Raw genomic sequence first — 16,545 nt, 5'->3', positions numbered from 1 at the left:
CCTAACAACCACCCAGCCCAGCCTTACCACAGCCACAGGCTGGCCATGGAGCCCTAACAACCACCCAGCCCAGCCTTACCACAGCCACAGGCTGGCCATGGAGCCCTAACAACCACCCAGCCCAGCCTTACCACAGCCACAGGCTGGCCATGGAGCCCTAACAACCACCCAGCCCAGCCTTACCACAGCCACAGGCTGGCCATGGAGCCCTAACAACCACCCAGCCCAGCCTTACCACAGCCACAGGCTGGCCATGGAGCCCTAACAACCACCCAGCCCAGCCTTACCACAGCCACAGGCTGGCCATGGAGGCCTAACAACCACCCAGCCCAGCCTTACCACAGCCACAGACTGGCCATGGAGGCCTTAAAACCACCCAGCCCAGCCTTACCACAGCCACAGGCTGGCCATGGAGCCCTAACAACCACCCAGCCCAGCCTTACCACAGCCACAGGCTGGCCATGGAGGCCTAACAACCACCCAGCCCAGCCTTACCACTTCCACAGGCTGGCCATGGAGGCCTAACAACCACCCAGCCCAGCCTTACCACAGCCACAGACTGGCCATGGAGGCCTTAAAACCACCCAGCCCAGCTTTACCACAGCCACAGGCTGGCCATGGAGGCCTAACATCCATCCAGCCCAGCCTTACCGCAGCTACAGGCTGGCCATGGAGGCCTAACAACCACCCAGCCCAGCCTTACCACAGCCACAGGCTGGCCATGGAGGCCTAACATCCATCCAGCCCAGCCTTACCACAGCCACAGGCTGGCCATGGAGGCCTAACAACCACCCAGCCCAGCAGCACACTTTCCCATTCACACACAATCTAACTTACTGAACTCTCACTGGCATTACTGTAACAGACTCACAGGGAGGTTGTCTCAGCAACACCCACAGAAACAATAATTAAACCACAGGATCCGACTACAGTACATGCAGGCGTGCCCTGTATCATCCTTGAAACCATTTCTCAATGGGAACCTATTTGCTCTCTGGAATGACACCGAAGTAGTTTTTTGTTTATGGCTTTGAGAATATTAATCCCAAAATGTTGTTTAGGATAGAGGGTGCAATTCACAGTAATGTGAGATAGTAATAAAAAGACAGATCACTTTTAGCCATGTCAGATTCAACCTGATGCATTAACTGTTTATTGCACTTGCTCTGGCTGACAAGGATATACACAGAGGCTGTAAACTGGATTTATGTCAGATGATTTGGAGCCTCAACTAACAAGCTTATAGCACTGTCCAATGGTCTTTTCCACTCCTCTTGTGTTGCTTAGTAGCCAGTATTTAGTTGCCTTGTAATTATTAGGAATCGTTTGTTAATTACTACTCCTTATTGCTCATTTGATAGTGTGTATTGTTGGTATTTATTACAAGGTAAGAAACAAGTTGATCATGATAGTCTGTCTCCCTCCAACTAGGAACCCAGCTTTTGATGCCCTGTTTCTTTTTTTAGCCAGGCACTCTAAAAGAAAATCAATGTGCTATTGTATTCTTCACCAACGCACATGGGTTAGACCATAAATGTTACAAAGTGGTGGCACCCAAATGTGCCACTGCCATCCTGTTTGAGTGGCCCTCGCCTGTTGCATAATCCTGAAGTACATAGCCTCAAATTGCCTATGACTAGCAATGGCAGTTACACACTGTGCGTGTGTTTTGTTCGTGCTAAACTACGAATCAAAGTTATTTCTCTACAAAACCCTCACACTCCTCCACTAGTGAACACATATTCCAATGATGAGCTGAACCGGTTCCAAACGTCGGTGTCTCAAATCTCGAGGTTATTGATGTGTACATGTTGGTGGAAAGGAAATGCCACGGAAGTAACACCCAGACTATGCTAGTGTTGATATCTTGATTGAAATGAGTTTGCTTGTTTTGGGTGGTTCACGCGTGGGAATTCAGGCGAACATAAAAGGGCTTGTTGGCAGATTTGACAAGATATTTTATGATGCCTATAAAAAAAAAATATACCATGCCTCTTCTGTTGTGGTTTCAGTAAGTAGGCCTATTAGTCAAACGATATCTGACACATGCACTAATCCATCATTTCCCCAGATTCAAATTAGAGATAGAATGAATTACAGTTTGAGTAACCTAGGATCAATTCACAAACACAAACAAATAGCACAAAAACCTAACTGCTGGGAACCGCAATTACTGGATTCCATTGTATTTGTTTGTGTTTCTATCGGTTCCTTTTACATTCATGGGAAAGTGATAGTTTTCTCACAATGCACCGTAACGCACAGTATTGATATCATACACAGTAATGACTGATGCAATGGTCTTAGTGTTCAATAAGGGTTAACAGGGTCATGGCATATATTTACAGAGATTGGTGTATTTCCGCAGAATTGTTTTGTTTATAATGAATGAGAACAATAGTTGAGGGGAGCAGTCCTTTTGCCTGCTTCCTGTAATTGAGGAGATTTTTCTAGCAAAACAGGAGCAGGTGTGACTCCTTACAGTAGCCTACTGTACATACTCTCAACTGTAACAAGAACTAAAAGATCTGGTCTTTATTCAGCCTTATTTCACAGACAGATTAGCAAGACAGAAAAGGATGTTTAAAAGGATGTTTACCCTTACCCTCAGCCCTTACCCAAAATAGTATTTGGTAAATAAACAAGCATTTGGTAAATAAATCTGTCCCTGCTCACTGTAGTTTTAGAATGACTGAAACTGTTGGAGACTGAGAGTAAACACAAGAGATGATAGCAGCGCCTCCATCGTCTTCGCTGAGTAATGTGTTTACATATAATCCCATCTCCTCCGCTCCAAACAACACCTGCCTCCTTGTTTTTGCCTCAGGCAAACAGGAGTTGACAACAAGGGTCATAATACTGTGGATAACATCTGTCTTTAGAATGTGTATCGGACTTGACTAGATATATTTAGCGTTCTCCAAATACTGAGGGCACTGGCACACAACTGTTTGTGCATGCTTGAGGAAAATGAGCATTCATGTTTCCTTTACGATCTACCTTGATTTGAATAATATTTTTGTTTAAAACATTTCAAATGAATTCTTTAAAAATAGGAGAAAATCAAAGGGAAAGAAGCTTTTTTTCTGATGTCTGGGCACATGCAGCAAGTCACCACCTACAATTTGTTTTCATATGTAGAAAAAATGACTTGTTTAGATTTGTGGAAGGCATATCCTGTCTTTTACTTCCACTTTTTGTAATACACTTAAGGTTGTCGGTACTAAGTCAGCAAAGAGCTTCTCAACAGCTTCCTAAAAAAACAAACATGTATTTTTATCTATTTAAATAAAAGTGGCAAACAAAGAATCAAATCAAATCAAAGAAAAGGACATCTACTTACAATACAGTGGCATTGTCAGTACATCAAAAAAACGAGCCGACAACAGGTTTATCTAGCGGTCTTATGGGTTACCCAAACAGTTCTGAGCGGTATACAGTGTTACAATAACCACACTGGGGTCAAGGAGAAGCAAGTCACTGGTCCCTTTGATGTGTCTGTTTTAATTTGTTCCCTCACCACCATTTCTCTGAGTAGATTGTTGCGGTTTCATGAGCGAAGAGAAGACATTGAAAGAACACCAAACCTGGTATTTTCATCAATTTGCCTTCTCCATTTTCCAAATGTGTATTTAATACCCAGATCTCATTATTAGATACACAGTGTAGATACATGTAGATACACAGTGCATTCTCCACCTGCACTTACAGGGGACAAAATGGCAGCCTCATGGTCAGTTTCTAGCTTTTCCTCCATGGTATCTCTACCACCTATAAGAAGCTGAATTCTGGAAGCCTTTGAGGGTGTCATGAAGACAATTCCCAGGATCCTGCTGGGTAGACACAGCAGCACATAGCTCTTCCTCCCCCCTGGACTTCTGTTACATCCTAACCTTTCATTCAAACATGTTGCTGATCCTGCAGCGTTACACCTCCGACACCTCACTCCTCACAGGTATGTGTAAATCTAGGGTGTGGTGGCAGAAGCGGTAGAGCACGGACCAGCTGGCCTTCTGCTTGATGAAGAGTCTTAGCTTGTCCCTGAAGGTCTCCCCCAGGAAGCTGTAGATGATGGGGTTGAGGCAGCTGTTGGAGAAGGCGGCCAGGTTGACGATGTGGCCCGTCAGCGGGTAGTCGTGCCACAGGTGGCCGCTGAAGGTGCTGCGCTGGGCCGGGTCGTCCGTGCCATGCAGCAGCTGGATGCTGATGAAGATGTTCTCAGGCAGCCAGCAGATGAAGAACACCAGCACCACCACCCCAATCATCCTCAGGGCCTTCTGTCTGCGAGGCCACAGGCCCCGGTGCTTCTGCGCCCGCATCAAGATACGCACGATCAGCGAGTAGCACAGGCCGATGACGGAGAAGGGCACCAGGAAGCCGATGGTCACCTCTAACCACTGGATCTCAAAGACATTGGCGAAGCAGAAGTGCACCTCGCCGCGGTGCTGGGTCTGGACAATGGTGAAGGGGAGCAGCGTAGCCAGGATGGAGGCCATCCAGATGAGGCTGCAGCTGAGCTTGGCATGCTGCATGGTCCTCAAAGGACTGCTGCTCATGGAGCTGGCCAGAGCCACGTAGCGGTCAAAGCTCATCCATGTCAGGAAAAAGATGCTGCTGTACATGTTGACCTGCAGGAATAAGGACATGAAGGTACACAGAACAGCGTACTCATAGTACTTCTCATTGAGGTTGAAGACCTCGATGAGGGAGTCTGCCACAAGGATGAGGTCTGCGACCGCCAGGTTGACAAAGTAGAGGTCCGGGATGGTCATCTTCTCCCTGTGGTTGAGGTTGACCACCAGGATGAGTATATTCCCAATGAAGCCGATGGGAAAGAGGAGGATGGTGTAGAGGCAGGAGAGGAAGAGGCCGATGGTGTAGAACTGATAGGTGTCTGGGTTCTCAGACGTGTCCGTGACGTTGTAGTCGTATGAGGTGTTTAGTTGCTCCGTACCGTTGACATATACCTGAACCAGAGAGGTGGTCTGCACTTCCATACTGCCTGTGTCTTTGCTTCGAAGGTCCTGAATCATAGGTCATATAGCCTACATACTTCAATCGTGTCAGTGCCCGATTCTCTGTCTCAAAAGGTTCTCTCATCTATGCTCCATTTGCATGCTGACAGAAGTCAGTTCTTATAAATATATACATCGTTTTAAGGGTTGTCTGACCCCATGTTGATATCAAGGTTTGCCTAGCAATAGATGACAGAGGGCACAGACACAGCGCAGCACCTCCATGTTTTGGTATCACCCCTTCTTATCGGCAGAGGATGCTAGGGCTTACATGATCCGTGTGGTCCCACCTGAGGACCAACATGTACTTAGGGACTTTGCTTCTTTCTCTTTTTCTGAGCCGTTTGTTTCTCACACGTTCTGATTCCAGTGCTGGCTTGTCTCATCCAGTCCATGTGCATGTTTATTCACCCAACCTCAGCCTGTGACGCTATTGCTGTGACACCTGAGCTGTGGAGAAGACAGAAGAAGAAAGTCATTACATGAAAGAAGGATTAGGTGCTCAGCAGCCTTTGGTCAAATGACATATGTCTGATTGTCTGTCTAGTGACTGAGCACCTATCAAACTCCAAAGGACCAGAGGTTTCATCTCAGGTAAAATGATTTACTGGTATCGAACTGTATACACAGCAATCAATCATATATAATGGTTGAACTCAACAGTTTGTCTCTACTAATTCCGAGATGAGACGAAGTTCGTTGGTGGTTACCAAAGGACATTAAAATGCACATTTTCAGGCTTAAACAGATTCATTGAAAACCTGCTGCTTTGAAATCTTCAGCCAATCCTAGCTCAGTCCATCAGCCTGCTCCAGACTTAATTTTTATTAATTGGTGGGATGGTGGGAAAATGGATTTCGAGCTAATTAACATTGAACAAATCCATTCTAAATCTGATGTTTTGGCTAGAGCGGGGCACATGCTTTCTATCACGTAAGAGACAGCCCTTGTTATATTCATGATAAGCAAATATCATTAATCAGTGAGATAATATGTTTATATTCCTAAACAGTGACGCAGTAAAGACATTTCATAAATCAATGTTCAATCAATGTTTTATTCACTTAACCTTTTATTTAAGTCAGTTAAGAACAAATTATTGTTTACAATGACGGCCTACCAAAAGGCAAAAGGCCTCCTGCGGGGACAGGGGCTGGGATTAAACATAAGAATAAATGTAATAAAAATATAGGACAAAACACACATAACAACAAGAGAGACAACACTACATGAAGAGAGACCTAAAACAACAACATAGCATGGTAGCAACACAACATGACAACAACATGGTAGCAACAAAACATGGCAGCAGCACAACATGGTACAGTAGCAGCACAAAACAGGGTGCAAACATTATTGGGCACAAACAACAGCACAAAAGGCAAGAAGGTAGAGACAACAATACATCACGCAAAGCAGCCACAACTGTAAGAGTGTCCATGATTGAGTCTTTGAATAAGAGACTGTAAAACTGTAAAACTGTCCAGTTTGAGTGTTTGGTGCAGCTCGTTCCAGTGGCTGCTATTTCTTCACTTTACATTTGCTTAATTTTATTATTGATAACCGATCATGTACAGTAATTTATTTAGAGTCACAAAGCTATTAGATCAATCCCAAATCAAAATCAAAACCAAATCAAATTTTATTAGTCACATGCGCCAAATACAACCTTACAGTGAAATGCTTATTTACGAGCCCCTAACCAACAATGCAGTTAAAAACATTTTTTTAAAGAAACATTATGAAGTAAGAATAAGAAATAAAAGGAACAAGTCATTAAAGAGCAGCAGTAAAATAACAATAGCGAGACTATATACAGGGGGGTACAGGTACAGAGTCAATGTGGAGACTATATACAGGGGGTACAGGTACAGAGTCAATGTGGAGACTATATACAGGGGAGTACAGGTACAGAGTCAATGTGGAGACTATATACAGGGGGGTACAGGTACAGAGTCAATGTACGGGGGCACCGGTTAGTTGAGGTAATTGAGATAATATGTACATGAAGGTAGAGTTAATAAAGTGACTATGCAGAGACGATAACAGAGAGTAGCAGCGGTGTAAAATAGGGGGGGGGGGCAATGCAATAGTAGCCATTTGAACCTAGACTCCGGTACCACTTGCCGTGCGGTAGCAGAGAGGACAGTTTATGACTAGGGTAGCTGGAGTTTTTGACAATATTTAGGGCATTCCTCTGACACCGCCTGTTATAGAGGTCCTGGATGGCAGGAAGCTTTGCCCCAGTGATGTACTGGGTCGTTCGCCCTACCCTCTGTAGTGCCTCGCAGTTGGAGGACGAGCAGTTGCCATACCAGGCAGTGATGCAACCAGTCAGGATGCTCTCGATGGTGCAGCTGTAGAACCTTTTGAGGATCTGAGGACCCATGCCAAATCTTTTCAGTCTCCTGAGGGGGAATAGGTTTTGTCGTGCCCTCTTCACAACTGTCTTGGTGTGCTTAGACCATGTTAGTTTGTTGGTGATGTGGACACCAAGGAACTTGAAGCTCTCAACCTGCTCCACTACAGCCCTGTCGATTAGAAATGGGGCGTGCTCGGTCCTCTTTTTCCTGTAGTCCACAATCATCTCCTTTGTCTTGATCACATTGAGGTAGAGGTTGTTGTCCTGGCACCACATGGCCAGGTCTCTGACCTCCTCCCTATAGGTTGTCTCGTCGTTGTCGGTGATCAGGCCTACCGCTGTTGTGTCATCGGCAAACTTAATGAGGGTGTTGGAGTCGTGCCTGGCCGTGCAGTCATGAGTGAACAGGGAGTACAGGAGGGGACTGAGCACGCACCCCTGAGGGGCCCCTGTGTTGAGGATCAGCGTTGCGGATCTAGCCTTTAGCTCAGTGGATTGCAGAATGTTGCCTGTAATCCATGGCTTCTGGTTGGGGTATGTACGTACAGTCACTGTGGGGTTCAACATCATCAATGCACTTATTGATGAAGCCAATGACTGATGTGGTGTACTCCTCAATGCTATCGGAGGAATCCCGGAACATACTCCAGTCTGTGCTAACAAAACAGTCCTGTAGCTTGGCATCTGCTTCATCACTTTTTTATTGATTGAGTCACTCGTGCTTCCTGCTTTAATTTTTGCTTGTAAGCAGGAATCAGGAGGATAGAGTTATAGTCAGATTTGCCAAATGGAGGGCGAGGGAGAGCTTTGTATGTGTCTCTGTGTGTGGAGTAAAGATGGTCCAGAGTATTTTTTCCCTCTGGTTGCACTTTTAACATGCTGATAGAAATTTGGTAAGACCTATTTAAGTTTCCCTGCATTAAAGTCCCCGGCCACTAGGAGAGCCGCCTCTGGGTGAGTGTTTTCCTGTTTGCTTATGGCAGAATACAGCTCATTGAGTGCGGTCTTAATGCCAGCCTCAGTCTGTGGTGGTATGTAGACAGCTACGAAAAATACAGAAGAAAACTCTCTAGGTAGATAGTGTGGTCTACAGCTTATCATGAGATACTCTACCTCCGGCAAGCAAAACCTTGAGACTTCCTTAGATATCGTGCACCAGCTGTTATTTACAAAAATACAATGTTAATCTAACCGTAGCTGTTTTGCACATTATCACATTTTTAATTTCTCCACATTGGTCTTAGCTAAATAGTAGTCTAAGCTACACTGTAAAGGAAAACTAAGTTATATGGTAATTTGGGGATATTATCAACAGGAAAATACCATGAAACCTTTTACTGCAGCATGTTGTAAATTATGGTGCATTGTGAGAAAATTATGTAGGAGGGGAAAGAATTGCTGTATTTCGAATGGTACTGTCATCCATCCCTGTACCGTATTTTTGGGGGGGCCAAAAACATTTGAACCACTACTAGGTGCATGGTATTGTTGTTTCTGGCTCATTAAAATATTTTGAGGCGTGCCTTCTAAGAGGCTATATTTGATCCACCCATTAATATAGAGTGCTGTACCGGTATGTGGTGTGTGCAATATGAAATACAGTAACTTACATGCTTCTTTGCTGCCTGTAATTTACTGTTAAATTCACAGCAACCCCTTTACAGTGTAAATAATATCATGACACTTCCCGTTGCCTGTTTTCCGTCAGTGCAGAGGGAACCTTGACCTTTAGCATGCGTTCACGCTCAGACCCTCAGTCTTTTCATTTACACCCAGAGGAAAACCTCTGCAATATTAATGCTGCCTCCTCTCCCCTGAGTGCCAGCTTTCACAGCCATATCTCAGCCGTGAAGCATGTATGCACAGGAAGAAAAAAAATGTAACGGTATAAATGAGACATAGGGATCTCATCTCACAGGGAGAATGGCCTCTGAGCCATCTGAGAAACATCCAGGAAGCCTTACTAACCCAACCATGCCGTATATTACCATTATCCTTTGGCAAACAAACTTTGACTGTCTGCTTTGACTTCAAACAGAATGAAGGATTTGACACTTGGAGCAATACATCCTCTCACGTTGCCACAATGCAGCCTCAAACTGCTGTGATGGTTTTGGAACATATTGCCAAAGAAATGACACTGGCAGTCCTAGAAGGCAGATAAGTGTAGAAAGACACGCCAGCCCACTTAGATTACACATGGGTACTTTATTTTGATATGGACCAAGATCAGGAGTCAACAGGACCCACATTAGGAAAGCTAAGATTAATATAATTCCCTTATAAAGGCAGTTGTATAATTCAAAGATAAACATACTGGTACATTTTATTTGACCCTTTATGTCATTTAGTACAGTCATACATGAAAACTCCTGTTACCAGGAATACTTTTATAGCTTGAGGCAGAATGATGTGAGCCATTCTATCTGTATTAATTGGTTTGATATGTAATTAGTTTATCCTCCATCTGCACTGTCTATAAGCAAGGCTGGTGACCCCATTTTGCGTTATTATACAGCTTTTGTCATAACACGCCATGTATAAGCCAGCTAAAAAGCTTAAACACCCGTCAAAAAGCTCCCCCAATGGCCCTATTGACATCAAGCTGGGCATCGATCTCTAGAAACTAAGGAGGGGTTATTTTGTTGTGGACAGAAGAAGAGATGCATGGTGCTCGTGAGACATGAGACTTGACAGCTCCCTGTCTCTCGAGGGAAACAGGATGTCAATCTACCAGTTCAGACATGTAGGTTAGTGTGGAAAAATGAAGAGTGGATAACATGAATTATACATCACAAATCACTTTCTGTTCACTGGGCATGAAGGTACAAATGGTCCATCAACCCCAAAAGCAACAGACATCTTATCCACACCAGGCTACACATGTTCCTTTTCTTCAGTAGAATGGACTCTTTAATGTCCCCATTTTTTACACAATCTTAAATCTGAAAATAACAACTTGAACTGTCTAATTTGTAACACCATTGAAGTGAAATTAAACCTGACAATGAGCAGAGGAAAAACCCCATTAATCTCTGGTCCTGATCTATTGAAACCTCCCATCCAATTCAAGTTTGCACCTTCTCCTAATATCTAAGACTATCTATTGTCTTCAACTCCGTAATAGTCATAAAACAGCTACAATATCACACAGGGATGGAGAGCAGAAAAAAACACGTACTTTTCCGTGGTGGGCTTGTTGTCCATCCAGTGTGAAGCTCCAGTGCAGAAGTCAGTGGAGTGTCACCGATTTCTAATCCCCGTGTCCAGCTGAGTCTGCACTCACTGCCTGCGCCACCTGCTGTTCACCCCAACCCAGGGAGAGAGGGAGAGAGAAAGAGGAGCCAGAAGAAGAGGAGGACGGAGCGCTCAAGCAAACGCGGGAGCTGATCACTAGACCTCCTCCCTCATGAAACTTGCTTTGTTTGTGACCATGCTTGTTCCCTCACACATCTACCCCCTCCTCCTCCTCTCCTCTCCCCTCCTCCCTCAGACCTCTCTCCCTGAACCCACCCTGAATTGCTCAAAGCATTCAGGTTCCATCACCTAATTATTAACCCAGAGAGGTGTGTGGATGCTATGGGATCTTCTAAAGGCTCCGGATGTATCTTGGCCCAGTATGTACATAGCCCATAGACTGTAGCCTGAGAAAACAGCCTCATCTGTAGAGTCCATCTAGTCTGAGCAAGGAAAAAAGCGCTGTACACATCCCGTCAGAGAATACAGTATATCGTTTGTATAAGGTCATCACTATACTGTATATACAGTACTTTATAGACATATACCTCATTCTTCTTAGTTATGCCTCTCAAAGGAGTTTGCATTGACATCCTGTTTGCAGCAGATCTGTTTCCATTGCATAGTGAACATATTTCACTAGTTTTGAAAAGCACTGAAAACCATTTGGCATAGGACAGCCTAACTGGGTCCAACTGGAGGGAATCTGGCATGAGTGGCTTTACTGTGGAACTCCAGTAAATACCATTGATGCCACTTTAACCAGCCTGCTTCCAAGGGAAAAACAGATGATAAGAAAGCTTACCAGTCAGTACACAGTACACTACAATGTGTTAGTCCCAAAAGGGTATGTAGAGCTCTCAATCACAAAACGTTTTAGTCACTAACTGTTTTTGTATTGAATACTAGTAGATTAGAAGATAATTATTCATGAACACCCATGACTATAAACAGATATTTTTTCAAGAGGCCAAATAAGGACAGCCAAGCACGGCTTCCTTATATTTTACAGGTAATAGTTGACCCCGCTATGTATTACAAGCAAAGTGAGTTGTGAGTTTGCCCCATTCTCCTCATAATTACATTTGATGCCCTTTAGAGGCTTCTGGTTTCGTCAACACAGCTTTGTTATCAAGATGAGAAAAAAAGGAGGAGTGAAAAGAGAGACAGCAAAAAAAGAGGGAAGATAATTAACCTCCGAGCAGAATACATTTTGACAAGAGAAACGGGGAGAGTGAGAGAAAGAGAGGGATGGACACCACATGACGCTTAGATGAAGCTTATAGTTGAGCACTTCCGGTGAGGTTGGTCCTAAGTGTCAGCAAGTGGGAAGGTAAGCAGGCGATATGGCTCTAGGGCTTAGAATAACATCAAAATCACTTTGAAGCCAGCCAGTCACAGACTGTAGACCCAATGGAAGACTTTATTAAATATTGTATGACTGTGTCCCTCTTCCTATTGCGGTTGATAGTGTAGTGCCTCTGTGACAGCTGAGCTATCTGACAGTGTACAGAGCCAGTCTGTGTTTAGACATGGCCATCTGGTGGATGGAACGGAACTGCTCATGTAACTACCATACTAACTGCTCTACGTCGCCGTTCACACCGTGTATCTGAGGCAGGCAGACTGATGCTGCTCATTTTGGCCTTGACACCAAAACAGGAAGCTCTTCTTCACAGGGGGCTGATTTCTTTATGCATTGTGTAACTGATCTCAGTACAGATGCACAGGCAAACACACAGAGATCCTATTGGCATAAACAAATTATTTCCACACTAAATTATACACTGAGTGTACAAAATAATATGAACACCTGCTCTTCCTGACGTAGACTGACCAGTTGAATCCAGGTGAAAGCTATGATCCCTTATAGATGTCAGTTGTTCAATTCACTTCAGTCAGTGTAGATGAAGGGGAGGTTAAAGGTTAAAGAAGGTTAAGCTAACATAGGCTAATGTGATTAGCATGAGGTTGTAAGAGAGAGAATAAAGTAGATGTCACGGGTCAAAATTTTGATTGATGACCCTATGTGAACCTATGTGAACTCTATGTGAACCCTATGTAGTGATGACGTGTGCATGTCTTCTGGTCAGGCAAGCCTGGTTAGGTGGGGGCTATGGGGTGAGTAAGGGTCCATTTGACAGGCCGTTAATGATTGATGACCCAAGCCTGATTTATGACCCTATGTAATGATTTATGACCCTATGTCATGTAGAAGGGTGCATGCCCTGGGTTGAGTAAGTGACCATGTGTCAGGTCAACCTGTTACTGTTTCTCACGGTTTGGGTTGGTTAAGGCCCCTTATAAAGCCGCTGAACAATACCTGTTTAAGAGTGCACAAGATCTTAAGAATAACCATGGAATTTGGGATCGGTACCAAAGCAGTGATGACTGTAACAACTGAAACAGGCCTTCGGGTTGCCCATAGAGCAAGGGCAAAGTATCAACCAGCAATATATGATGCGCCAAAAAAACGTTTTTTAAATGTGTATAGAACCCAAATACCGCCAGCAAATGCTCTGACAGATCAAGTGTTGATGTCTAATGGCCAGCAGTGGGGGTATCGGTTTGATTACCTGGCCTGTAGAGTGACCCTCTATACGGTAGATGAAGGAGAAGAATATACAGACCAGACTGTAGGCTTGGAATATGGTGTTGAAGACTGGTCGGTTTTTCGCAAGGTTGTGTGTCCTGAACTGAGCCTTATCACCAAGGGGTATAGTGTGTTCACGGGCCACGAGACCCGTTGGGAAGGTACCCCGGACTCCTCAGGACAAATATTTCACAGGGTGAAAATACAAAGAAAGAATGGCCGACCGTGCGGCAGCGTGGAGTTCTATATCGGCACCGAGGCAATCCGAAACCACAACCTTAGGGGTGGTGGCCTGACTGGGGATACCCGACTGCGTCTGCCTATTCCTTTTAAGAGTTGGGATGTACTGGAATTGAAAATGTTGCAACCGTTGGATGCTCTCTTTGTACAGAGCCAACAGCGTCAGAGCCTTGTTCATTTAAAGAAGTGCATAATATATACGAATCGTAAAGATTACGATGCAAAAGAGCCTCAAGAAGATACAGCGTCAGAAGAAAACTAAGTAAGCGGATGCTTTAACCCCGCCCCCCCAGATACCCAAGGGCCTTGTTCTACAATAAAAAGAAAAAAAGCAGCCAGTTCTTCATTTCAGCATACACCATGGATCTCCAGACCATCTACGAGGAAGCCACTACGTCATGGGGGCCCGACACTAAAGACTCTATGCCACGAAGCCCTACACTCTACGCACCCCTGGCAAGACCCGTGACACCCCCGACATTTACCCAGCCTGAGGATGTGTTTGATGGGGTGGCCAGTACTATTTTTGTGGATACAATCAAGGCCTCTGTAGCTACACTTTTAAACGTGGTGATTGGCGAATATATACGAGAAAAATGCATCGGCTGTGAGATCAATCATCCCAGCCAGCGTCGTCATCCTTGCCTCTACGACCCTCCTAGATACTACTTTTTCAATCATTTTGAGGAGCTGGTGAAAAGACTGTGGTCCTGCCGTTTTATACCAGCGCTGGTCATCGCCCTGGAGTCTATGGGTATTGCGCCGTCTATCCCTAGAGTTTACGGGGTAACCGAAGCCTTCCTACATGAACTGAAGGAGGCCATCTTCATCCATGAGAAACTCAAAGAAATCCGACACACCCTGGTGGACGACAACAAATACAGGGAAGCTGTGGTGGCTGATGTGATGCTTTTCTGGCTCAATAAATCCCAAGAGACCGAGTGACATGTTGTTTATTTAGAGCTATGGGTAACTATGTGTCTACGATGTTTGAGCGAATAAATACATTTTTTCTTTTGAGAGACCTTACAAATGTTATGCATCAGATTATTGAAAATAAAGTGAACAATGTAAAGTTCTACACAACCCACAATACAGGGGTTATTGTAGAGCGTGTGTTAAAAATGGAGCAAATCATGAAACATGTCCGACATACGGGCGAGAGTTTACAATGGTCACATATGGTATCAAGGCTTGTTGAGGATTCTGAAGAACTAGAAATAACTTTGGCTAAGATTTTACATTATTTGTTTGAACCACCCTTTAATGTGAATGTGTATCATATTTGTTGTTTATATACTTATATATCAGACGTGTGTGTTTTAAAAATTCAGCGAAACAAACCTGTAAATCTAAACAATATATACAGGGTGTTGCATGCTGTGATTGTTGAGAAAACGGGGACTTGTATCTTGCAACAAATCCTGAATTGTCTGTATACGTAATAATTGTTGCATTCTTAAAATAAAAATTCACAAACTGAAATGTTGTCGTTATATGAAAGTGGCTGATTACAGTTATTGTACCTCAGAGAGGCAAGAAGGATGGCTGAGCAGCTGTTGAAAAACATATATTATAATCCCTCTAACCCCGGGTCTTATGGGGGTAAAGAGCGTTTACAGAGAGCTATAGTCGAAGAAACAGGTAGTCTGTTAAGCGCTGCTAAAGTGAATGAATGGTTATCAGAGCAAGATGCCTACACTCTACATAAACCTGTAAGAAAACATTTTCCAAGAAATAGAGTTTTTTCTACGCATCCATTATCCCAATTTCAGGCGGATCTATGTGACATGCAGTCCCTTGCCGATAAAAATGATGGAAATCGCTACATGCTAACGGTTATAGATATTTTCTCTAAATTAGCCTATGTAAGGGTGTTAAAAAATAAGAGCAGGGCAGAGGTGACCAGGGCCTTTGAATCGATCTTGAAGGCAGGAGGCGCCCCCAAGAAAGTGCAGACGGATGGCGGAAAAGAATTTTTTAATAAAACATTTCAGAAGCTAATGAATAAGTATAATATAGTACATTTTGCTACAGGCTCTGATTTGAAAGCTTCGGTTGTGGAACGCTTTAATAGGACTTTGAAAGAGCGGATGTGGCGCTATTTTACAGCTCACAACACCAACCGATATACAGACATAGTTCAGGATTTAGTAAACGGGTACAACCACAGCTACCATAAGACTATACGTATGAAGCCCTCGGAGGTCTCTTCGGAAAACTCTTTTCAAGTCTTTAAAAATATGTATGGTTTGTTCCCACTTCGCCGTAAGAAAAAAAGGACTTTTAAATTCCTAGTGGGTGACTTGGTGCGTATATCAAAGTTGAGGGGTGTTTTCGACAAAAAATACGAACAAGGCTTTAGCTCGGAGTTGTTTACCGTTACCGAATGTCTGCCACGCATTCCGCCGGTCTACAAATTAAAAGATTATGACGGGGATCTTATAGAGGGATCTTTTTATGAGAAGGAATTACAGAAGGTCCAGTTGGGTAAAGACAAAGTCTTTCACGTGGAGGAGATTCTAGATCAGAAGAGAGAAAAGGGTAAAAAATGGTTGCTGGTCCGCTGGAAAAACTGGCCTCAAAAGTTCAACAGTTGGGTATTGGAGCAGGATGTGGTGGAGGCAACGGGGGTTAATTTAAACCCCTAGTCATGATAACTAGCGCATCATTCGCGTGTACACAGTTGGGCATCATGGAACACAGCGGCTTCTACCTGACTCTCCCCAGTAATGCGTCGGCACAGATATATCGTAATAATCAGAGTTCGAAGTATACAACCAATTTTCCAAAGCCTATAGAGTTATCAGAGGCTTGGGAAGTAGGTCTCAGCGAGATTACATACCCCCATAGTTGGTATAATATCAAAGCTAAGGACCGTGATTTTTATTGCAAAAGGTTCTCGGAACCTGCGAAACTTATTAAGCTTAAAAAAGGTTTCTATAGAACCGTCGACAGGATCGTCTCAGAGTTGAATGAACACCTAACCCTGAACAAGATGGAAATATTCCTATTCTACAATCCAATCCATAAAAGGATACAAATCTCAGGGCCTGCTAACGGAGGTATAAAGACCAGCGGTAATTTATCCTACATGT

At 43.9% G+C, this 16,545-nt stretch overlaps 1 protein-coding gene across 1 annotated transcript; it reads right to left on the bottom strand.

The window, feature by feature from the left end:
• Positions 1 to 1,125: 1,125 nt before the first annotated feature.
• On the bottom strand, positions 1,126 to 10,778 carry LOC116375863 (G-protein coupled estrogen receptor 1). Its single transcript, XM_031834109.1, has 2 exons — positions 10,559 to 10,778; positions 1,126 to 5,465 (listed from the first exon to the last, which is right to left on the bottom strand). Exon 2 carries the CDS (start codon positions 5,031 to 5,033, stop codon positions 3,927 to 3,929), a length of 1,107 nt encoding a protein of 368 aa, XP_031689969.1. The 5' UTR covers positions 5,034 to 5,465; positions 10,559 to 10,778; the 3' UTR covers positions 1,126 to 3,926.
• Between the last annotated feature and the right edge of the window lie 5,767 nt (positions 10,779 to 16,545).

This window comes from Oncorhynchus kisutch, linkage group LG10, assembly GCF_002021735.2.
Source record: "Oncorhynchus kisutch isolate 150728-3 linkage group LG10, Okis_V2, whole genome shotgun sequence".
NCBI lineage: Eukaryota > Metazoa > Chordata > Actinopteri > Salmoniformes > Salmonidae > Oncorhynchus > Oncorhynchus kisutch.
The sequence above is the reverse complement of the archived record's forward strand: the minus strand, read 5'-3'. Positions and strand labels throughout refer to the sequence as shown.

Coding starts and splice junctions, on each gene's coding strand:
- LOC116375863 (XM_031834109.1), bottom strand. CDS start 5,033: ATGATTCAGGACCTTCGAAGCAAAGACACAGGCAGTATGGAAGTGCAG.